This window comes from Microcaecilia unicolor, chromosome 4 (genome assembly GCF_901765095.1).
Source record: "Microcaecilia unicolor chromosome 4, aMicUni1.1, whole genome shotgun sequence".
In the NCBI taxonomy this organism is placed as follows: domain Eukaryota; kingdom Metazoa; phylum Chordata; class Amphibia; order Gymnophiona; family Siphonopidae; genus Microcaecilia; species Microcaecilia unicolor.
This window is the reverse complement of record NC_044034.1, coordinates 296,779,371-296,803,207: the sequence shown is the minus strand read 5'-3', so window position 1 is coordinate 296,803,207 and position 23,837 is coordinate 296,779,371. Positions and strand designations below refer to the sequence as shown.

At 43.0% G+C, this 23,837-nt stretch overlaps 1 protein-coding gene across 4 annotated transcripts in view; it reads left to right on the top strand.

Moving 5' to 3' along the window:
* UBE2D4 (ubiquitin conjugating enzyme E2 D4 (putative)) overlaps positions 1-23,567 on the top strand; it is a 79,749-nt gene extending 56,182 nt beyond the window's left edge. For 2 of the 4 annotated variants that reach the window (XM_030201770.1, XM_030201771.1), the window contains exon 7: positions 22,993-23,096. In XM_030201770.1, coding sequence (XP_030057630.1) covers positions 22,993-23,038 — 46 coding nt within the window. In that variant the 3' untranslated portion in view covers positions 23,039-23,096. Of the gene's footprint in view, positions 1-11,668; positions 11,733-22,992 lie in introns of all 4 variants that reach the window. The other 2 variants (XR_003941982.1, XR_003941981.1) reach the window with 2 other exon arrangements.
* Positions 23,568-23,837: the final 270 nt, after the last annotated feature.

Here is a 23,837-nt window from a genome sequence, read left to right as displayed (position 1 = left end):
TGGAACCAGGATACCAGGTTAGATAGACCCTTGATCTGACCCAGTATGGCAACTCTTATGTTCTTAAGGAAATATAGGTACATGTGAGAATATAAGAGCAGCACCAATGAACAAGGTATATATAAAAAGAAGGTAAAGGCTACACACAACTCACCCCCTTATGTACAGCCTGATTAAAACAGCATTTAGCATTTACATACCTTGAATACATATAGTATGAGTTCACACGTTAATTTGTCCAAAAACCTGAGGCACATTTTCAGAGGTTCAAATGGCCTCTGTATTATAGCCCTGGTATGTTGGTAGGCCTTGTTGTACCTCTCCTCTTCCTCACTCCGTGATGTTGCTGCAGAGATCATGAGCCAGCTCTGACGGTAGCTTCTTTCACCTATGAGGGAGAATGTGCATAAATGCTTAATGGTTAGTAAGAGATAAACAGGCAGTTGTCTACATGCTGTTTGCAGATTTTTTGGTTATGGTTGTAGTGGTGTAGGCTAGGACAGTGGTTCTCAATCCAGTCATTGGGGCACACCTATCCAGTTAGGTTTTCGGGATATCCACAATGTTGATGAGACAGGTAGAAATGGTGACAGCAAAAGCTAGAAAGATGCTTGGGTGCATAAGGAGAGGAATGGCCAGCAGGAAAAAGGAGGTGGAAATGCCTCTAAGTCTCTTATGAGATCTCATTTAGAGTACTACGTACAATTCTGGAGCTGCACCTTCAAAAAGATACAAACAAGATGAAGTTGGTCCAGAGGGTGGCTACTAAAATGGTCCGTTGTCTTCGACATAAAGTGTCTGAGCGCAGACTGACAAATTTCAATATGTATACTTTGGAAGAAAGGTGGGAGAGGGGAGACATAGAGAGATTTAAATACCTCAGTGGCATAAATGTACAGAGAGTGAGTCACTTTCAATTGAAAGGAAACTCTGGAATTGAGGGGCTATAGGATGAAAGTGAAAGGGGACAGACTAAAGAGTAACCTAAGGAAATACTTCTTCACAGAAAGAGTAGTGAACCCATGGCATGACCTCCTGGTGGAGGTGGTGGAGACAAAGACTGCATCTGATTTTGAGAAAGCTTGGGACAAGTACATAGGATTTCTAAGGGAGAGGAAGGGATAGTAGTTAGCATGGCTAAGCCATATGGTCTTATCTGTCTTCATTTTTCTCTGTTTTCTTTGCAGATGCCCAAATGTTAGTATCACTGCCTCATCCACATGTAGATCATGCCAATTCCAAAAATTGCTATTTAGACCACTTCCACATGTATTATGTTCCTAAAATAAGGGCCATAGGGGTCCATTTACTAAGGTGCGCTGAAAAATGGCCTGCGTTAGTGTAGATGCGTGTATTGCAGGTTCATTTTTCAGCGTGCCTGCAAAAACTGCCCTTTTTGTTTTTTTTGCTGAAAATGTATGTGCAACAAAATGAAAATTGGTGCGTGTCCATTTTGGGCCTGAGACCTTACTGCCGCCTATTCACTTAGCAGTAAGGTCTCACGCGTTAACCGGGCAGTAATGGTCAGAGCGCATACAATGCCGATTACTGCCCGGTTAATGCCACGTGCCGGAAAATAAAGTATATTTTCCGGCACACGTAGTAGCCACACGTAAAAAAATGAAATTACCACCCAGGCCACACGGTAGCCGGGAATTCCAAATTGACACGCTTATGCGCCTACGCAGCTTAGTAAAAGGGCCCCATAATGTTCTGAAATGGTTGTAAAATGTACCCATCACTTTACCTGTTTCTTAGCTTCAGCCCTGTGGAACTCTATCTCTTCTTTGCTGCTTAAGAGACCTTCTCATATTAAATTCAAGACAGGCCTAAAAACTTATAGATTGATATAGTGACCTGGCTGAGGTAATCCACTTCTGTTTCTTGTTTGAGACTGATAAGCCTTGCTGTGGCATCTTTGCTGGAGCCAGACCCTAGTACGGTGATGGCGAACCTATGGCACACGAGCCCTCTTTGTTGGCACGCGTGCTGCCGGTCGCCTCACCCGAGACTTTCAGCCCTCCCGCCCACCCAGCGTCAAGCATTCCTTCCTCCCTCCCTCCCTCCCACCCAGCGTCAAGCATTCCTCCCTCCCTCCCACCCGGCACCAGCCCGCCCGGCCTCCATCCCTCCCTCCAAACCCGAAGAAATTTAAAAATCTTCCCTTATCCGAGTAGGCGGGATCAGCAGTAGCAGCGAAAAGCGAGCTGCTGGTTCGGCGCATCTTTAGCCTTCCGTCTCTCAAGCTCTCTGGTCCCGCCCTCATTTCCTGTTAGGGCGGGACCAGAGAGCTTGAGAGACGGAAGGCTGAAAACGCGCTGAACCAGCAGCATGCTTTTCACTGCTACTGCTGATGCTGACGCTGCCTATTCGGACAAGGGAAGACTTTTAAATTTCTTCGGGTTCAGAGGGAGGGAGGGATGGCAGGCTGGTGCCGGGAGGGAGGGAGGGAGGAATGCTTGACGCCGGGTGGGAGTGCTGGGTGGGTGGGTGGGAGGGAGGGAGGCCGGCCTGCCTGCCTGCTTGGTGCTTGGGTGGGAGGGAGGCCTGCCTGGTGCTTGGGTGGATGGGAGGGAGTGAGGCCTGCCTGGTGCTTGGGTGGATGGGAGGGAGTGAGGCCTGCCTGGTGCTTGGGTGGGTGGCCTGATGCTGGGAGGGAGGGAGGGAGGCTTGGTGCTGGGTGGCCTGGTGCTGGGTGGGAGGGAGGCCTGCCTGCTTGCCTGGTGCTGGGTGGGAGGGAGGCCTGCTGTTGGGAGGGCAGAGGGGAGGAGGGTGGCTGGACATTGGTGGCTGGAGGGGAGGGCAGGGGGAGAGGAGGGTGGCGGGAATGGAGGGCAGGGGAGAGAGGAGGGTGGCTGGACATGGGTGGCTGGAGGGGAGGGCAGGGGAGAGAGGAGGGTGGCTGGACATTTGTGGCTAAAGGGGAGGGGAGGGTTGCTGGACATGGATGGAGGGAAAGAAATTATGAAGAAAGGAGGAAAGTAAAGAAATAAATGGAAAGGAAGTCCTGGAAATGGAGTTAAGAGAACAGATAGCAGCAGAATCAGCGACTAGGACCAATATGGATAGGAAAACAAAATCACCAGACAACAAAGGTAGAAAAAATCATTTTATTTTCATTTTAGTGTTTGGAATATGTCCAATTTGAGAATTTACATCTGATGTCTTATTATGCATTGGGTATACTGGAGCTGTAACAACTTACAGAAATGATTTATAATGAAAGAAAATCATGTTTTTTTTCTCCTATACTAATATAATATTTTCAATGATGTCTGTTTATATGCGCCATGGCTGGTGTAAGGGGGTGTGTCTATCATAGGGGTGGAGTCATGTGACCCCGCCCATAATGAGTACCAGCACTTCGCGATAAATAATTAGATTTTGGGTTGCTGTTTGGGCACTCGGTCTCTGAAAGGTTCGCCATCACTGCCCTAGTACTTGGAGAAGAACTGAGAAAGACATCACAGGCTGTGTTTAGGGCAGGCCGTCCTACCAGCCACAGACTGTGTTCAGGCCTTGCCAGCTTGAGGCTTAAGACTGCTTATTGAATTGCAGAGGTATTTTTCCCTGTGTTCCTGGCCCTGTGATGTTAACAGGCCTCATGATGCAATTAAACACTTGTTTTCATTTATATCCCTTTGTCCGGCTGTGTTATTCCAGAAGCCCACCCCAATCCTCTCTCGGGGTATCGCTGCATACAACTAGCATTTGCAGGGAGGGCATTCGCATTATAAAATATGCATATTTGTGGACAAAATAGGCTGGAAAATGTGCATACTTGATAGCAGATTTAAATGTGTGTAAGCTCTTCCACTGGGTAATTTTCAAATGGAAAGTTTGCACAGTAGGCATGTGTAGGCCAAAAATATTTGTTTTTAGTTTTACCCTGTCATGTTTTGTTTTTTTGTGTGTGTGGGGGGGGGGGGGGGGAGTTTGTTTGGAGGGCAGTTATCAGTAGTGTTCTTGTTGATAAAGTATTGTCAACAGATGATAAAACCCCAAATTTCAAGGTTTTTTTTCTATTTCCTATTGTTTTGTGTTATGAAATGATATGGGACATGTTTCAAACAGATAGACATCATTAATGCATCTTAGAAAATTGGTGCAACTTATTTGCATACCTTCTGCCTAAGTTAGATAGGCCATTATAAAGTTATCTAGCTGAAGCAAAATTCAGTCATAATGCAAAGTCAGATAACCAAGAATAGTCACTGTAGGAAATAATGAAGTAATAGGTTTATTTTATACTTGTTATACCACCTTTCAGCAAAATCAAAGCAGTTTACAGTCAAAAACGAGTAAGAAAGAAAAGGAACTACAATATATTTATACGATGATGGAAAGAATTATAAAATAATATGGGTCAATATGTAAATTCCATAGGCAGTATGTGTTTCTGTTTTTTTGGTTTTTTTTTTTTTTTTTGGGGGGGGGGGGGTTTAATGCTTGTCATGGTGTTAAATAATATCTTGATAGTGAACAGTACTGAACAAGTATATTAATAGGACAGATGGAAAGAAGTGTAAAATATATATGGGTCAATATGTAAACTCCACAGGCAGTGTGTGGGTTTTTTTTTTAATGCTTACGGTGCTAAATAATATCTGGATAGTGAACAGTACTGAACAAGTATATTAATAGGACAGATGGAAAGAAGTGTAAAACTTATATAGGTCAATATGTAACTTCCACAGGCGGGTTTTTTTTAATGCTTGCCACTGTCTTATATAATAACTAGATAGTGAACAGTACTGAACATCTGTATACAGTGGCCCATGCTGGTGCTGTCCAGGTTGCTGTCCAGATTAAATTAGGGCAGGAGTTTCTCTGTCTAACTTAACCTGTTACCAGTCTGAATGTTTCTTCTAACTGGATAACTCTTGAGGATTGCCCATGCTCTACTCATATACTACCAAGGCACTATCCAAATAGTGCGGAAACTTTATTTTGATTCTGCATATTGGCGGGAACTATAAGAGTACAGATTCACTTCAGTTTAGTGCTGTTCTTTATTGGAAGTGGGAGGGGAGATTGGGGCGGGGGGGAGGTTTCAAAGAGGGGAGTTGGATGGTGGGTACAGAGAAAAGAAGAAAAAGGGGAGGGGGTTTGTTTCATACGTACATCAGACAGGGTGGTTCGTTATTGTGTTATGTCTGGGGGTTCACTTTACTCGTTGTGCAGCACTTGTGAGAGCTGTGATTTTGTACTTTGTCAATAAAAATTTGTTAAACTATAAGAAGGGAGACAGGAGGATGGTTAGGGATTGAACTGGGAGGGATTTTTATGAGGAGAGAAAGTACATGTTTTTTTTGGGGGGGGGAGGGGATGATAGGAGAGGGATTATATGTTTGTTTGAAAATTGTTGAACTGCACAATGAGTAAAGTGAACCCCAAGACATCCTACATAATAATTTGCACCTCTGTCTGGATGCCTGGGTTCGTAACACACTTCCCATTGGTCCGCCCTGGGGATGACGTCGCAGGGCGGACTAATGGGAAGTGAGAGGGAAGGGAAGCCAGCACCAGCCACCAGAGATGAGTACAGAATCGCCCCCCCCCCCCCCCTGAGTTCCAGCCCCCTTCCGAGTTCCATGCCCCCTACCTTCTTCCCTCCTTCCACTCCCATCCGAGTTCCACGCACCGCCCTCCTCTGAGTTCCATCGCCCCGCGCCTCCCTCCCTCTGTCTCCGAGTGGAAGCGGGACGTGTGCGGCTGCCCCTCCCCTGCTGGGCAGACTTATACGGTCTGTGCCCTGAAGAGCACAGGTACAAATCAAAGTAGGGTATACACAAAAAGTAGCACATATGAGTTATCTTGTTGGGCAGACTGGATGGACCGTGCAGGTCTTTTTCTGCCGTCATCTACTAAACTAAACATACCTCCTGGTCCGCTGGCAACAGTGAAGTCGAGCAGGCATGGCACGGCGCTTCAGACTGCCCCCATCTCCCCTCCCCCTTCCAATAAAGAACAGCACAAAGCTGCTTGGAATATTCTGCACATCACATCCCATTTCCCCACATACCTTTAACATAGCTATATAAGACATTTTTTCAGCTTCCAGTAAAACTGTCACGTTAATTTGTAGCTTTATATTTAACATTCTTTTATGTGGAAATTGTTTGGTTTCTGTACAGGATTAGACAGAATCTCAGTAAAAACCGTGAACCTCCAGTTCTGTAACACACACTCCATATTCCCCATGTGTATAGCCAAAGAAAAATTTTGTTGATTTTTGCAAATTTTCCAGATTTTTGCTGATCTTTATGTGGGTTTTTTCCCCCATGTTTTTTCGCAGTCATTGTGAATGCGCACCTTTTATCTGCACTAAAATCTTTTGTGTGCACACATGAATTCTACATACTTTCACAAGCAATTTGCACACAAACATTTTTAGACTACCAGATTAACCAAACGTGTGTTGATGAATTCACACTCTTACTCAGCAATGGAGCTATTCCATTTAGAACACCCCATACAAAACTATTCAAATCATGAGGCCACCTCAGGAACAGCATACATTCCTTCCATTGCCAGACTCTTTGTAAATTAACAGAAAACCCTCCAAAAAGACATTCAGGTCCTGATGCTCAGAACTCCCGCGGTAAGCCAACAGCGCTAAAACTATACTGCCGGAACAGTGCAGAAAATTAGCTCACCAATGCTCAAAGGAAATGGTATGCAAATTATATGCACGCTGTTAAAGCGAAAGCAAGGAGGGGGGTGTGCTTGGTGCATGAGCAGAAGAGTTTTGTGGTAAGCTCAGCTCCTGTGCTCATGCGCCAGGCAAACCCGAACATGAAGCACTCATTGGCTTCTGTTTCTGCGCCTTTAAATATAAGCTTTTCAAACTTTTTTTTTTTTTTTTTAACTTTGAAGACTGATATTTAAATGCAGGAACCAGGCACTGATGTGTGCTTTCACTTTCGGGTTTGCTCAGACTTGTGAACATTTGTTTCTCACTATGGGTGCTTAGTGGCTTGCAAGGGCTTCCTTCTGCTTCAGAATGAAAGAAAAACCAGCAGATTTTTAAAGAGAGAATCCCGAGAAATCCTCTCTGCAAACACCTTAACGCCTGTTCTGAGCTGGCATTATTTTTACAGCGATAAAGGCAGCTTTTTTTTGTGCACTATTCTCTGAGCATTGGGAGGGAATAGGAAATGACCTCATTAACATGCTATTTGCACTAATATTTGGCACGCTTGTTTCTCACACTAGAGCCTCTGAGCATTCTGCGTTGGGGATAGGGACAGATCCCATGGGGTTGGGGATAAACTTTGCCCCCATGCCACTTTCTACTTTGAAGCCTGTTAATCAACTGGACTGTTATGTTTGATTGATGCAGATGACAATATTTTTATTTTTTGGAAAAACAAGCAAACATGCTGGCCACAGCTAGCAAAATTTACATGGGGGATCCTGTACATCCTGCTACCAGCACATCTTCTAAGAAGACATCTTCTATTGCAGGAGGGACTGTGGAAGACAGGAGAGCTAGACTGTATCCTGAGATTATTCATTCTTATTCATCCGTAGATTAAAAAATCATAATAGTGCTTCATAGGGCATATTTCTCCCCTCTAGGGCATACAGAACGGGTTGTATTTTGTACTCCTGGACATTTTAACAGGGTGGATTAGGATTCCTTGGGGTAGTAGAAGTCAGCTGTTGTTGGGGTTGGAAGGGTGGGGGGGGGGGGAGGGTTTATTATAGTTACTGTTTTCTATTTGTAATTTATACACAACAGTTGCACAGCATATTGTTCCTTTTTATACTTTTAATAAAAAGATTTAAATATAAAATCATAAGTGTTCGAGGCTTCTGCAAATGAGAACAGAGCCCATGGGGATGGGACAGGGATAGAGACTGAGCCTGCAGGGAAGGGACGGGTATGGAGACGGGGTGGGGACGGAGTCAGAACCCACTGGGGCGGGGATGGGAACAAATTTTATCCCCGTGTCATTCTCTATTCAGCGCTAATGGCCTCTAACGCCTGCATTTGCTTCTGAGCATTGGGGCTCACCATAACAGCCTAACAGAAGTTCAACTGCAGCAATGCTACCTATGAAAACAGAGCACTGTAAATTTTACCCCAGGCCTTAGTGCACCAATTATATCTACTACAGGTAAATCATAACAGCTCGAGCCATTACAGAGTCCTGCACAGACACTGTACACTAGCAGAATCCCCCAAAGGCTTTTTTAAAAATGGCCAATCCATGTTATATGGAGATTCCTACTTTTCTTAGCACTGCCATTATGGCTTTGTTCAGCATTCTGGTCTTTCATTCCATATGCTCTCATTTTATTGCTCTTCTGCTCTATTCCCATAGTAACATAACAATAAAACTTATATTCCGCCATATACCTTTTTCAATGTAGTGCGGATTACATTTAAAAAACTGGACATTTCCAGGCATTACAAAACAATAAAACCTAACTATAAAACGACAACTTATTGTTCATTACAATTAAGTACAAATTTCCTAAACAGGTTTTCAAATATTTCTGGAATTGATTATAGTCAGTCATCTGAAGTATTAAAGTTTGGACATATTTATCCAAATGCGCTGCCTGATAAGCGAACAAAATATAGCTTAGTCCTTTGTAAGTTTTGTATGGATGGAAAAGTTAAAAAAAAAAAAAAAAAACCTGAAATTCTAGTATCTCTAGTATCTCTAGTATCTCTGTGTAAAAAAACCAAAATGATTCAAGAAATATGATGGTACTGAACCATACACTGAAGTCAATATAATTGTATGTTCTGTCAGCATCTATTGCATTGAACAACTGACAGGTAGTATGTAGAAAGCTATGGGTCTGTAATTTATAGGATCCAGTCTTGGATCTACCTTTGGAAGAAGTGTTATTCCTGTTATTAGCCACTGTGGTGTTGTCTGGCTGCCAATTGATTTTTGCAGTCTGCCAAGTCTCAGTGAATGTTAACTATTTTAGCCAAAAAAAAACCTGGTCACTCCATCTGGGCCAGAGCTCTTCTTAAACTGCTTTCCAACTTTTGTATAGTTACTTCAGGCCATTCAATAACTATGATGTTTGCCTTTTCAAAAGTCTCTTCTACACAGTATACCACCCCTTAGCTGTGCTGTACATGGCCCTCTTACAAGTTTATTGGGAATGTTTCTGCTGCACTAATGCTGTTCCCCAGTTCCCTGAAGACCTGTTTTTGTATTATCTCTACACGTTATTTTGATATCTCTCTGTTCTGTGTTCTTCATATCTCTGAAGTTTCTTTGCTTTAGTGGCTACTTTAAATTTTTTGTTGGCGCATATGAATTTTTAAGGAGGATGTTTCAGATCTTTCTCATTGTGGCTGATATTTAAAGTGCTGCTGAGAGTGAAATTCAGCAACACTAACTGGATAGTACTGCTGAGTGTTTCCTCATACTGCCTCAGCACTCTCTGGACAGTGCTAGGGAAGTTTGTGGGTAGATCTTAGATGGAGCGGGAGGTGATCTTCTTTGCTGACTTCCTTCTATATAGTGGACAAACCCCTTGCTGGTTCAATGTGTTTCCTCTGGGAATGGGGACTTCCTTTCTCCGCCGTCACTCAAAGGCTCTAGGATTTGGATTAAGACTGTGCAGAAACTGTGGATCATGATAAGGTCAATGGTGTCCAGACCACAGGACTCACCTTTCTTTGCTTTCTGGTTAGTGAACTGAATGTGGTTGCTATCTGGATAACACCTCTGGTTGGTGCTGAATCTCATGTTTTATTTTAAGTGTGGCAACTGACATTTTGCGCCGTTGTTCAGTATTGGCCAGATTATCTATATTGATCTTGATCCTTGTAGTTACCTATCAAGGACACCTCTGGCTCGCAGTGATCTTTTACATTTTCTTCTGGCCCTGAATCCTTGTTGGTATAATTCTATTGATATTTTTTTTCCTGCACAGTATTGCATTTGATTTAAATTGTGTGATATCAATAGATGGTTCCTTTATACAGATTATGACCTTATTCATTTTAGCTATCCTACTCTAGACGTTAAATTCAGCGTGGGTAATCTTTCCCTCTCCTGGAGGAGCTCAGTGGTTAATTCCTCCACCTCTGGGTCTTCATTCAACCTTCCTTCTTCCCTTTCAGTTGACTTCTTTGCCCATTCTTATAAGGAGTGCCAAGGCTTGAGCACGAGGCCCTGTGGTCTGGACACCATTGACCTTATCATGACCCACAGTTTCTGCACAGTCTTAACCCAAATCCTAGAGCTTTTTGAGTGACGGCGGTGAAAGAAAGTCCCCATTCCCAGAGGAAACGCATTGAACCAGCAAAGGGGTATGTCCACTATATAGAAGGAAGTCAGCCCAGCATACCCTTGTTCTTAGAAGTCATGCTTGGCTTGTATCCAGCTCTGCATTTTCATTGTTATTACACACTTATTCCTTGAGACCTTGCTAAATATGAGCTCTAAACTAGTTGATCGTTTTTTTCTTTTTCCTTCAGCTTTGTCCTGACCTGACAACCAGGAACCCAGAATAACAAGGCCAATGCCCTCTCCTAGAGAAAAGGGGATGAGCTGCCCAGAGCCAGTTTCCTATCACCATTCTCCGTTTTTGGAGAATTTAGTCTTGGTCGCTCAAAAGATGGACATTCTAGAACATGTAAAGGCATGTTTATCCAATGATGAATTTGCATAGTATCCACAATGAGGAATAACAAGATCAAGGGAGGAAACAAGTTGGAGCTGGCGTCAAGAATTCCTGTATAAGCTCTATATTCCGAATAGCAAGTCATGCCTGGAATTGTCCTGGGCCTAGCTTATATTCTGCTATGCCTTTTCATTTTTGCTACGTGCTTATTTACCTGCTGCCCCATTGGCCTTCTGTTCTTTGTTCCTGCTGTTTTACCTAATTGTCTGGACCATCCTGCCCTGTGCCTAGTCTTACTGCCATGCTGTGGCTGAGGTCCTGACAGTCCTTCATTAACCTTGATTTCCTGCATTTCCAGATCTCCTCTTTCCATTTCTACCTCGCCCTTCCTTCCAGTACCCCATACCAAGCCTCCTGTGTCTCTCTTATCATCAACCTTTGTTCTGATGTTCCTTTCTGCTTTGCTTCTTTCTGCTTCAGCCTTTCTTCTTCTAAATTCTGTTTCTCTCTATGTACCATCCTTTTCAGACCCTTTCTTTCTCTTTCTGCACCAGCATTTATTTTGTTGTTCCTTTCTGAGTCTCTTTCTTCTGGTGCTCCCACTTAGTCAGTCTCTCTCTCAACCTTTGTTATTCTAAGATGTCACTTGCATACCTCTTTACTTTGGTCTTTATAATTGATCTTAAATTAACATAAGTTGCTCTTCTACTACTTTTCCTTTGGCAGTATTTCTCTTTACTCCAGATTTTGGTAGACCATCTTGGTATACCTTCTTTTATTTAAAAATAGGGTTTATAGCATAAAGGTAGCAGTACATTATCTCCCATCTTCAGTAGTCCACTTAATTTTAGTTAATCCTGCTAAATTTGTCATCATCTTCTGTGGTTTATCTTCTGTTACAGTGGATCCATGAACCAGTTCATCAGAGCCTTTGTCTGTAGCAGGAGTGTTATATCTGCTGTCATGTTTCTATCTATCTATCCGTTACGTCTGCACTATTGTTAGCCCATCTCTAGCCGTAGTGCATAAGGTATGGATGAATACCTTTTTTTTACCCTAGGTGACATGCAATCAACCAGATTTTATATGATGGGGTCACCATCATACAAGGTACTCAGCAAAACGTAAGGAAAACAATTTATTCTGTCCCCTTGAGATACACAACAATTCTCCAGCTGATGCTGCTGAATTTTATGTAGGGATTATGTGTGGTGTTTGGTGTTCCTGCTCCCCTTCCCTTCCCCATGTGTACTCACAGTCTTCCCCTCTTCCTTGTACAGGAACTATAGGACTGCTGATATAAATGTTGAAAAGTTAACATGGAGCACGATAGGAGAGAGTGGAACAGAATGATTACATGAGGGTTTATTTGAGTGCAGGTTATTGATGAGGAATGTTGTATGATGATCGAGGATGGTTCATTAGTGAATGAAGGAGAATGTATTGAGTGTGTGATGATTGAGATTTGGCATTTAGGTTTGTATATTTGTGTTACTTATTTCAACATTTTTATATTCTGCCATTCCAAAAACATACTTGTCTAAGATGGATAACAAACATAAACAGTAAAATCTACATGTCTAAACAAACACATAAAAATAACATGAATTAGGGTAAACCAAACCAAATAAGTTTTAACTTTCTTCTGAAAGGGTAGAGGAGTGTGGTAGCCGTGTTAGTCCACTCTTAAGGTTATCAATAGAAATCAAACAAAATAAAACATGGAAAAGAAAATAAGATACCACCTTTTTTATTGGACATAACTTAATACATTTCTTGATTAGCTTTCGAAGGTTGCCCTTCTTCGTCAGATCGGAAATAAGCAAATGACTGAAAGGGTAAAATTTCTGAAAGGGTAAAAGATCTTGACTCTTGTTGAATATTGGGAGGAAGTGTATTCCACAGATAACCTATCATTAATGTATGGTCTCATGTGGTCATGAGGTGAATTGCTCATACAAAAGGCACCACTAAAAAAACGGTATCAGCAGACTGCAGGGTCTGAGTGGGCACCTGAAAAGCAACCAGAGATTTCAAATATGATGGCGCATCAGAATGCAAGGGTCAAAACGACAATGAAACAATTACCTTAAAACAAACTCTTCAGATAATAAGCAACCAGTGTGTAAAGATTTCAGATAGGGAGCAACATGATCATGAACTCTACAGGTGGTCAGAAGACACATTGCAGAATTTTGGACCAACTGGAACGTACATGTGAAATAGGGGCTCCTAGTTGTGAGTGCAGGAATCCAAATTTACATGCACAAAAAATTGTATCACAGTGAGAGAGTTGTTAAAGGGTAACACATACTTCCACTGGAATACTAGTTATAGGGGCCCTTTTACTAAAACGCATAAGTGTCTATGTGCACCAAAATGGAGTTACCGCCTGGCTCTTGCGGTAATTTTATTTTTGGTGCACGGCCAAAAAATAATTTTTGTTCAGACTTGCGCATTGGGTATGTGTAGGTCATTACTGCCTGGTTAACACGTGAGATTTTACCGCTAGGTCAGTGGCTGGTGGTAAGTTCTCAGACCCAAAATGGACGCTCAACAATTTTCGGCAAAAATTTTAAAAAGGCATTTTTTACAGTTGCAGAAAAATGATTCTGAGCGTGCCCAAAACATGCGTCTACACTAATGCAGGCAACTTTTCAGCATGCCTTTGTAAAAGGGCCCCATAGTGTCTAACGGGCTGACCACACCACAGCCCTCACTTGGGCGTGCATTGACAACTTAGAATCCAGGTAAACCCTAAGTTTGGGACCTTGGAAAGCAAAGTTAAAAACAGAGAGAAGCCACCCACTGCTGCGCCTTAGACAGAATCCGATAGTGTTGTCTGAGGTGTGCAGTAGATGAGGGATATATGACATGTATTGAGTAACGAGTGGTATTAGTATGGGGTGAATGAGAGGTGGGCTATTATATTTATTTAATCCAAACTTACATTCTGCATAGTCTGACAAAAATGTAAATTAAATTAGAATAGATTAGATTTCATTATTTATAACAAAAGCAACATATATAATATTTACATAAATAAAATTAATAAACAGTATACCCAGACAGATGTCTTCAGTGATAAATCAGGTTCCAATATAGTCCAAAGTTCCCGGGAAATACCAACCGCATCTGTCATGATGGCACATAATTTTGAATCGCATGTTTCAGTTAGAAGAATCTTGATGTAACACACAATGGACCATCAGTAACAATTTTAATTTTCTGCAATTTGTGATGGGTAATTGCAACCTCTTCAGATAAACAGTAATGTGCTCAGACATTGGTAGGCTGGAAAACAACCGCACTTCCAAATTTTGCACAACTTGGAGTGATTGTATACAGGCTGCGGGCAGCCCCAAATAGACAATGTTACAATAGTCCACTTAAAACCATAGCCTCTATCACTCTCACAAAATCCATTCTGGGCAATAACTGCCACAGTCTCCTCAACAAGTTCAATTTGAAGTAGGAGCTGCAAATCAATTGCTGAATCTGGGGCCTAAAAGAAAAATGAAGAATTGAACAGTATCTCCAGATTCTGCACTTGAGTCAAAATCTTCACTGAAGTACCAGACAATATCAGGCAATACAAAAGCTGAATCTACAGCAGCATGCAGCAATACAGTTTTCTCAACATTTAATTTCAAAGATAGCCTGCAATTTCAGTACAATATAGCTGAAACAGAATCTGTTATAAAGGACAAAAGAACTGAATATCATCCGCATAAAATGGTATGATACCACCATGGATTGCAACGAACAACACAATGGACCCAAATAAATGTTAAACAACACTGCTGACAGTGCAGAACCTTGGGAAACCCCCGTACATAGGGAATGCATTGCCGAAACCCCATCTACACATGCAACTTGCTTTCTGTCACTCAAAAATGATTTAAAACATAATAGTATTGTTCCTTCTGGGCCACATTCACCCAGGTGCCTCAGCAAAATTTCATAATCCAGCATATCAAGCACTGCTAATTCCAATAAATAAAATATTTTTAAAAAACAAAAACATAATTTATATGTTTATCCATCCCTAACCGAACCTCATACACAGTTGCTACTACAAGCACCTCAATGCTGTGTGCTAATTGTCACATGCTAATGGGAAAATTAGCACTTGACCATGATTGCACAAATGGAAAATGCGGCCAATTTATAGCCACATCAAGTGTCCTCAGTGTGCGCGAAACCCATGTGTTAGTAATAGAGCAGTACAAAAAACAGAAGAAACCAGTCTTCGCAAAAAACACCAAAAAAGCAAAACAGCGAAGATGACTAACAAAAACAAAAATAATCAAAAATTAAAAACAAGAAAAAATCAAATTTGTATTTAAAAATACAAATACATAAAAAATATGAAAAATACGACACTTGTTTATAAAAAAATTAAAACACTTTATTAGCCAAAGGATAGCAGGGAGAAAGGGACTCGACATAGCTGTGTTTCGGCCGTACAGGCCTGCGTCAGGAGTCTTCTCACCGTGTGTTGATTTTTAATTCTATCCAATTGTAAAGGGAATATGTGTGTCTCTTTTTAAACTGTAGCGTTAAATGATCCTTTGAACAAAGTGAAGCAAAAAGCATCAGAGCAGCGTCTCAACTCTGTAATAGAGCAGGCCACTTTTTAGCACAATTTAGTAAAAGGACCCTTTAGAGGTATATAACAAGGACAAAATTGAACCTTGAGGCACACCTGCAGCTTAATGTGCATTAAGCTTTAGTAAAAGGGCCCCTGAATAAGAATGCTTATTACAAAAATTACATTATTGACTTTGTTGACTTTGGTTTTCTTTATTGTTTTCTTTGTTACTTTGCAAAATATAAATAAAACTTAAACAGAAAATCATCAAGAATATTGTTCTTGTTTAGAAAAAATCCAGCAATATAGAGGAAGTGACGTCATCGTCCGAGATGGTCACTTAGCCACGTTGCTCTGTCTCCCTAAGCCCGTTTGCAGCGATCAAAAGCGATTTTAAGCAGCTCCGAATCGAGAAATAGGGAGTTCAGTGACTTCTGCACCCCAAGCAGCGAAATCGTCATGAGCAAAGCGGCTTCCGCCCGTAAAAAGGAACTTGAAAAACGGGAGAAAAGCGTGGGTGGAAAAAGTGCACACCGCCATGAATCTCCTGAACGAGCCTCACCTTCTGATTCAGATTCGGCCCTGTCCGTGGCAGAAACCCGCTCTCCACCATCGAAAAAAGGTATCTCCGGCGAGCTCCGCAATTGTTTATCTAATATACAACATGAGATTAAGAACTCAAAAGATGAGATACTGGAGCGGATGGATACCTTGAGCTCAGAACTGCGGGAGCTGGGGGGCAGGGTGGAGGAGGCCGAGGTTAAATTGGACGAGCACGCAGAACTGATTCAGGGGCTGGAAACACGCAATGCAGACCTCGAATATAAATTGGACGACCTAGAAAACAGGGGCCGCAGGAATAATTTACGTTTTCGTGGAATACCTGAAGGAGGCGAGACTGAAGACGTGCCCCGGATTATCCAATCCATATGCAATACGCTGATGGGAGCTGAAGCTGGTGCGGCATCGGAAGAGTTAGACCGGGCGCATCGCGCCTTGGGCCCACGGAAAGCACAACAAACCAGAGACATAATAGTTCGCTTCCAGAAATATGAAGCTAAAGAAAGAATATTGGCCCGAGCAAGGAAATCAACAGATCTGGAATATGGAGGAGCTAAGGTTTCTGTTTATCAGGATCTTTCTCAGTATACTCTCCAGCAGAGACGGCTGATGAAACCCGCCCTGGACATACTGATTAAACATCAATTGCAGTATAGATGGGGGTTCCCCTTCTCTCTGAATTTTGAGGTACAGGGCATAAAATGCAGAGCGCTAAACCTGGCAGAGGCGTGGGAAGCGCTACTCAAAGGAGGACTGGTGACGCAGCAGATACCACCTGGGACAGTAGCACCAGTAACCAGAGCCAAGCTGCAAAAATGGAAGAGGGTGCCAGAACCCACTAAGCGTACAGCCTCTAAGCGCTGAGGGGGCGTTCGAGCTACGATCTGGTAACAAACTATCTGTGCTGCACTAGGAATAGTGCAAGGGACTGGTCCTTATTTAACTGGACTGGTCTGGCGAGTCCACGGACTGTTAGGATATGACTTAAGAATGTATGTGTATTGTCTATTAGGGACACGTTTGAATGTATGGGGGAGGAGGTGGAAGAAAGTACGAATTGTGCAGGAACTCCGAATGCAAGTCAGGAATTTGAGCTGCTTACGACACCATGGGGGGAGGAGCGGGCGGGGGACTTAACCGGGTGGTGGGTCATTTCTCTCTAATCCCACTTGGAGGAGTTAATCTCTGGGTGGTGTAACAAACAAGGGGAAGGGGAGATATAATGTGGGAGGGGGGGGGAGAACAAAGGGAGGTGGGAGGGGTGTGGGTGGAGGGAATGGCTCGAAAGGATGGGAGTCCATAGGGACAGTGTATGCAGCTAAGCCTGTAAGGTTGGAATGCCATGTTTATAACTGTATGATTAAGACATGACCACAGACTTAAAGATATTATCCTATAATGTTAAAGGTTTGAATATGCCACAGAAGAGACAGAAATTATTTAAGGAGCTACAACACCATAGTCCCCATATAGTCCTCATGCAAGAAACACATTTAAGACGAAAGCATGAGAGACTTTTCACACATCCGGTGTTCCCAGTAGTCCATTGTGCATCCTCTGAGGGCTCAAGGGCAGGAGGGGTTGCAGTACTGATGCATTCATCCCTGGCTATACAGGTTCTAGAGGTAAAAAAAGACCCGGGGGGGAGATTTATATTTTTACATATCAAAATAGACCAGGTGGACCTGACCTTGGCATTGATATATGCCCCAAATGTTGGACAGGTGGAGTTTTTTGCGAAGCTGAAATTGGCATCGGCAGCATTTGCTAAGGGCACATTGATTGTGGGGGGGGACTTTAACGCAGTGATGAACCCCAGCCTCGATCGCTCAGGGCAACACAAGTTAGATGGTATTAAAGATTCACAGGCGTTGGGTTCTTTAACATACTCCCTGGGCACCCTGGACCTGTGGAGACTGACACACATGAAGGACAGGGACTATACATTCTATTCATCAGCACATGGAACGTACTCACGTATTGACTACATCTTCTTAGACACAACTCTAGTGGAGTGGGGCCCCACAGCAGCAATAGGCAGTAAAACCTTATCCGATCATGCTCCAGTTTGGGTGGTACTTCCGAAAATAAAGGTAGAATATAAGGATAAGAGATGGACACTTAATACCAGTTTATTACAGGAAGGGGAGGTGGCTGAGGGGTATAGAGCGGTATTACACGAATACTTGGAGTTCAATAAGGAATCTGGGCCGGATCTCAGTGTGGTATGGGATGCGATGAAAGCCGTCACTAGGGGATATTTTTTGAAACTAGCTAGTAAGAGATCTAGAACGTGCAAAGCTCAGATTAGGGGGTGTATGGGCCGTATACACAATCTGGAGGCACAACACAAAGCAAATGGTTCCCGACAGATCTTACAAGAACTGAAAGATCAGAGAATGCTGCTGGATTCCATTTACTCGGAACAGCTGAGCCATTTGCACAATAGACAGAGGATGGGGTCCTATGAACACACAAATAAGGCAGGTCGCCTTCTGGCCATAAAGCTACGAAGGCAGAAAGTAGACCGTACAATCACACAGATACGCGATGGGGAGGGAGGCCTGATACGTACCTCAGAGGAAATTCGTAAACGTTTTAGGGATTTTTATCAAGCTTTGTACGACCAGGAGATACACCCTGCTGAGGACTCTGTGGAGGAGTACTTGGCGGACAGTGACCTCTCACCATTGACTCTCCAGCAGCAGGCCCAACTAGACAGTCCTGTTACACCATTAGAAATACAGGAAGCTATTCGTGGCTTGCCATCTTGTAAGTCCCCGGGTTTGGACGGGCTCCCAAATGAATTTTACAAGATGTTTGCTAAAGAACTGGCACCACTATTAGCAGACTTATTCAATCTGGTGGGAAGGGGGGAGATACTGCCTCATTCTATGAAAGAGGCATGGATAGCGGTCTTGCCTAAGCCGGACAAAGACCACTCTGAATGTGGCTCCTACAGGCCTATTTCAGTATTGAACTCCGATGTCAAAATTTTGGCCAAAGTTTTGGCCAATAGGTTGGCCCCGGTGCTTCCAGTATTAATTCACCCTGATCAGGTGGGCTTTGTCGCGCACCGTAAGGCTATGGACAACATTAGAAGAGTACTAGACCTTATATACTTGGCCAAGCGAAGCCAGCGGCCATTGTGTCTTCTCAGTTTAGATGCTGAAAAGGCTTTTGACAGGGTACATTGGCCATTCATGTATAAGACATTAGAGGTGTTAGGGTTTGGGAGTCGGTTTAGAGGCTGGATACAAGCATTTTATGAGTCTCCAAGGGCATGTGTGAGAGTCAATGGGGGCAACTCAGGGCTATTTGCTCTTCACAGAGGAACTCGGCAGGGCTGCCCTTTGTCTCCTTTATTATTCGCAATGGTAATGGAGCCTTTTGCATCTCGGATACGGTCAGAACCGGGTATCTTCGGTTTGGCCATAGATGGCAGGGCTCACAAGTTGGTTCTTTTTGCGGATGACGTTTTGCTGTTCATTACTAGACCACTGACATCGTTTCCTAACCTTTTGCGTACTATTGAAGAATATTCAGCATTGTCCGGGTTCAAAGTCAATATGAACAAATCGGAAGCCCTTAACATTACGCTGCCGGCTCCGGATATGGACTCTTTAAAGACTTCTTTTCCATTTCGGTGGGCCTCTAAGTATATACGATACCTGGGGGTTAATTTGACCTCTGAATCATCGGAACTTTTTCAAGCTAACTATAAAAGACTAGGGCGGGACATTGTGGTGGACCTAGAATGCTGGGGGGACATGGTGTTTTCATGGTTTGGACGGATAGCTATAGTTAAAATGAACTTGTTACCTCGTTTGCTCTACCTCTTTCAAGCGCTGCCTGTATTAATGCCCAGACGATATTTAACAACGCTGCAGGATAAAATAATGCGGTTCGTCTGGGCAGGAAAGCGACCACGCTTATCGCGTACTTTACTATACCAAGATAAACGAAAGGGGGGGTTGGGGGTCCCGAACCTCATGTGGTACTATAGGGCGGCCCAAGGGAAAGTAGCTGTTGAGTGGTACCAAGAATACCCAGATAGGCAATGGGTCCAACTGGAGCAATACTCATTGGGGCAAACACCTCTGGGAGCACTAATGTGGATCCCAAAACCATTTAGGGCACTAGGGGTGGGTGAATGTCCTTCCATTGGGGTAACACTCTACTACTGGGATAGTCTCTTCCCTCAGAAGAAATGCACTCTCACTAGTTTATCTCCAATAGCATATAATCCACTTTTTATGCCTGGAACTACACCGGGGATATTTACTCGATGGTATGCCATAGGTCTAAGAAATTGGGGCCAAATGTTTGAAGCAGAGCAAATACTCCCATTCCAAAGTTTGCAATCACAATATCCTGAATTGGAGGAGGACACCTATGCATACATTCAGTTGACCCACTTTCTCAAAACAGAGGTAGTGAGAGGGGTCATAAAGCGGGAAAGGTCTAGTTTGGAGGATATCTGCGTGGGGAGTGAGTCTTCTGGTGGACTGATTAGCCGATTATATAAATGCGTCAGTGCACAAGCTCCTCGCTATTGCCTCCACAGAAAGAGCTGGAATAGCGAGCTGGGAATGGCCCTGGGGGAAAAAGATTGGGAAAGGATTGAAAAGGGGGCAGGTGGCGTGTCGGTACATGTACCGCTAAAAGAGAACGCAGTAAAAGTACTGTTTCGCTGGTACCTCACTCCAGCACGCCTCCAAAGAATATATCCAGCAGGCTCAGGACTGTGTTGGAGAGGATGTGGTCAAAAAGGAACAATGGGACATATGTGGTGGACATGTGGCAAAATTAAAGCGTATTGGAAAACAGTACATAGTAGACTGCAGAGATGGGTAGGAAATACCTTTAGGTGGGCCCCAGAAATTTTTCTGTTCTCTGTTAAGGTAGGAGGGTTAACACCTAGCCAACAGATTCTGGTGAGAATGGCGACCGGAGTAGCTAGACAGGTCTTAGCCTCTCATTGGAAGCAGAAGGGTGTACCCTCCATCAAGAGATGGATTTCAAAGTTGAAATATGTTTGTGAAATGGAAAGGTTATTAGCAGAACGTAAACGCAAGCTGAATCAATGGCAAGCTGTTTGGGGTACCTTCTTGGAACAGTACCCATAATGAATGGTGAGGGATATCTAGACCCTGTGGACAGGAGAACGCTGAGCCATACTTTTGAAGGGGGTGGGGGGAGGGATGGGAGGGGGGGAGGTAAGGGGAATTAATATCTCTAAAAAACTCTAAAAATGTTGAAGTTCAAGTGTTCAATATTGTTGTATGTAAAATGTTAGTATCTTGTATAGTGCAGAAAGGAACTGTATCATCTTATTCTTATTGATAACATTTTGTAAGGAAGGAATGGTGTGTTGCTTTCTGTGTTGAATTTAACATTCAATAAAGACTTCTTGAAATAAAAAAATTAAAAAAAAAGAAAAAATCCAGCAATTTATCTAAAAGGCTTTTCTCAATCAATTTGCTCAAAGTAGGAAGGTTCAATATTAGGCAATAACTTGCAGAATCTGACACATTTCAATCTACCTCTCTTTAATAACAGATGTCCCAAAGCCTTTTTCAACCCTTGGATATAAAAATTTACAATGCAAATAAGCATTCACAATAGATGTTAAAATTGACACCACACCTTCCTTTTTATATCAGAATACCCAAATAGGACATGGATCCACACTATTAAATCTTCCATTCAGAGTAAAATCATCTTTTCAACTCCAAAGTATCCCAACAATTTTCTGCTCCATTAGCATTATTCTTACAATGAAGCTGGAAACCATATTATGCAAATCCAAAACCATATCTTTAAAAACGTGAGCTAAATTTTCTGTTGATGATAACACATCCCTATTAGAAGCAACTGACTTTGATATTACAAATCATACTAGTTGAAAAAGTGCCTTGGGAACATTCAGGGGTCCTTTTACTAAGGTGCACTGAAAAATGGCTTGCACTAGTGTAGGCACGTGTATTGGACGCGCGTAGGTCCATTTTTCAACGGCCTGTAAAAAAAAAAAAAGGCCCTTTTTGGGGGGGCCGAAAATGGATGTGCGGCAAAATTAAAAATTGGCGCGTGTCCATTTTGGGTCCGAGACCTTTCCGCCACCCATTGACCCCGCATGTTAACCGGGTAGTAATCGTCAGCGCACGTACAATGCTGATTACCTACTGGTTAGCGCCGCCCGTTGGAAAAATAAATATTTTCTGGCGGGCGTTTCAAGACGCGCATAAAAAATGAAATTAGCACCTGGGTCACGTGGTAGCTCCAAATTGGCGCGCGTTGGACGCGCGTAGGTGCCTACGCGGCTTAGTAAAAGGGCCCCTAACTGCACTGGCAATCCTTTTGATAAATAACTCCTGCCAGCCTCAGGTACATGCTTAATATAAATATTCTGCCTTTTTATCAGTACTCCTAGTAATCCACCACAATCTTTCTATCAGTCCTCATCTCTTCTCACTGTTGGGTGAATACCAGGGCACATTCTATCACCATTTTTCAAAAAATAAATAAGTTTTTACCATGGGATGAAACGTGAGGTCCCACCTTCTGACCTTCTAGTAACTTAGACCTGAAGCGCATAAACAAATGAGAGTGATACAACTTTCTGTGGGTGAGACGTGGCAGAGGAGAGGCCCCGCCAGTCGGAGATGGCCAGTTTTCAGTGCTGCTGCTGGCTGGCCACCCATGGCAGCACCAGGGAGAAGCCAGAGAGACAGTTGGGGGGGGGGGGGAGGGGGAGGATTAATGCTGGGCTGATCGCAGTGGGGGAAGGTAGGGATGTCAGACCTGCGGGCAGGAGCAGCTTCAGGTGGCCTGTACAGTTGAGCAGCCCTGGGCACTTTGCCAGGTTCGCTCAATAGTAGCTACGTCCCTGATTGAGGGTGCTCAGCACCCACAGAGCCAACTCTCATGAGTAGGAGAAGGAATTGAAAGAGAACAGCATTTAGTGGGGGGGGGGGGGGGGGGGGAGTAATGCAGAAAGAATTTTAATACAAGGGCAGCAAAATTATATTTAACTGACAAGCAAATATGGCCTTTTACACAGAGGGCAAAGCTATCTTTAAACTGATCCTTCTACATTCCATACGTTAATACCTTCCTTTGGATTGACTAGAATTCCAACTACTGAACACTTCCACTGAGTAATGCCATAGACACATGTTGAATTGTGTTTTCCTCCTTTTAACGTATCTATTTTCTCTTTCTTTCAGATACAACAGACTAGCAAGAGAATGGACACAGAAATATGCAATGTAAAAAGAAAGCAAAATAAACTAAGCTGATTTTACAAAAAAAGGTTTTCTTTTTTTTTTTTTCAAATGAAGAAATTAAAGAGACAAGTTTCTTGCTTGGAACTTCAGTGCCGTTTAGAAATGAGAAAAATAAACCACGGACTGGCTACTGATTTGTTTACCTAATACCATGTGCCATTCATGAAGAATCTTCTAAAACAGAAGCATGAAGATGCGTGGGCTTCTGAGTACTGTAGACTCCGTATTACTACACCACCTGCACCTATTTTTCAGTTTTGGGTTTTTTTTTAATTAGATGAAAGTCACTTGCTTGATGACAACAGCTGGTTCCAAGGCAGGCACTTCTGATTGGTACTGAAGCCATCCATATCGCAGACAGTCTACTGCTTTGTAAGGACTCCTACAGGATTTTTTTTTATCAGTCACCTCTTGTGTTTGGAGAAATTTTTGCCCTATTGGCCAGTGTGTTGCTTTTAGGTCTCAGCAGAAGACACTTAATCGCCCCCCCCCCCCCCTTTTTTTTTTTTAATATCCTTTGAGGCATATTTTCAAAGCACTTTGGGAGGCTAAGTTCCATAGGTTTCTATGGAACTTTGGGAGGCTAAGTGCTTTGAAAATGAGCCTCTCTGAATTGTACCCGCTGTTTTGTAGCCACTAGGATTGTGAAAGTTATTTGGGAGCTAGATGGGGGGAGAGAGCTGTGATCTTGTGCTTGGAGCATAGGACTATAAGTTGGGCAGAACCGAGATGATTATCCAGTTCTTGCTCTGTGACTTGGTAGCTCTGTGTCAAATATACAGAGG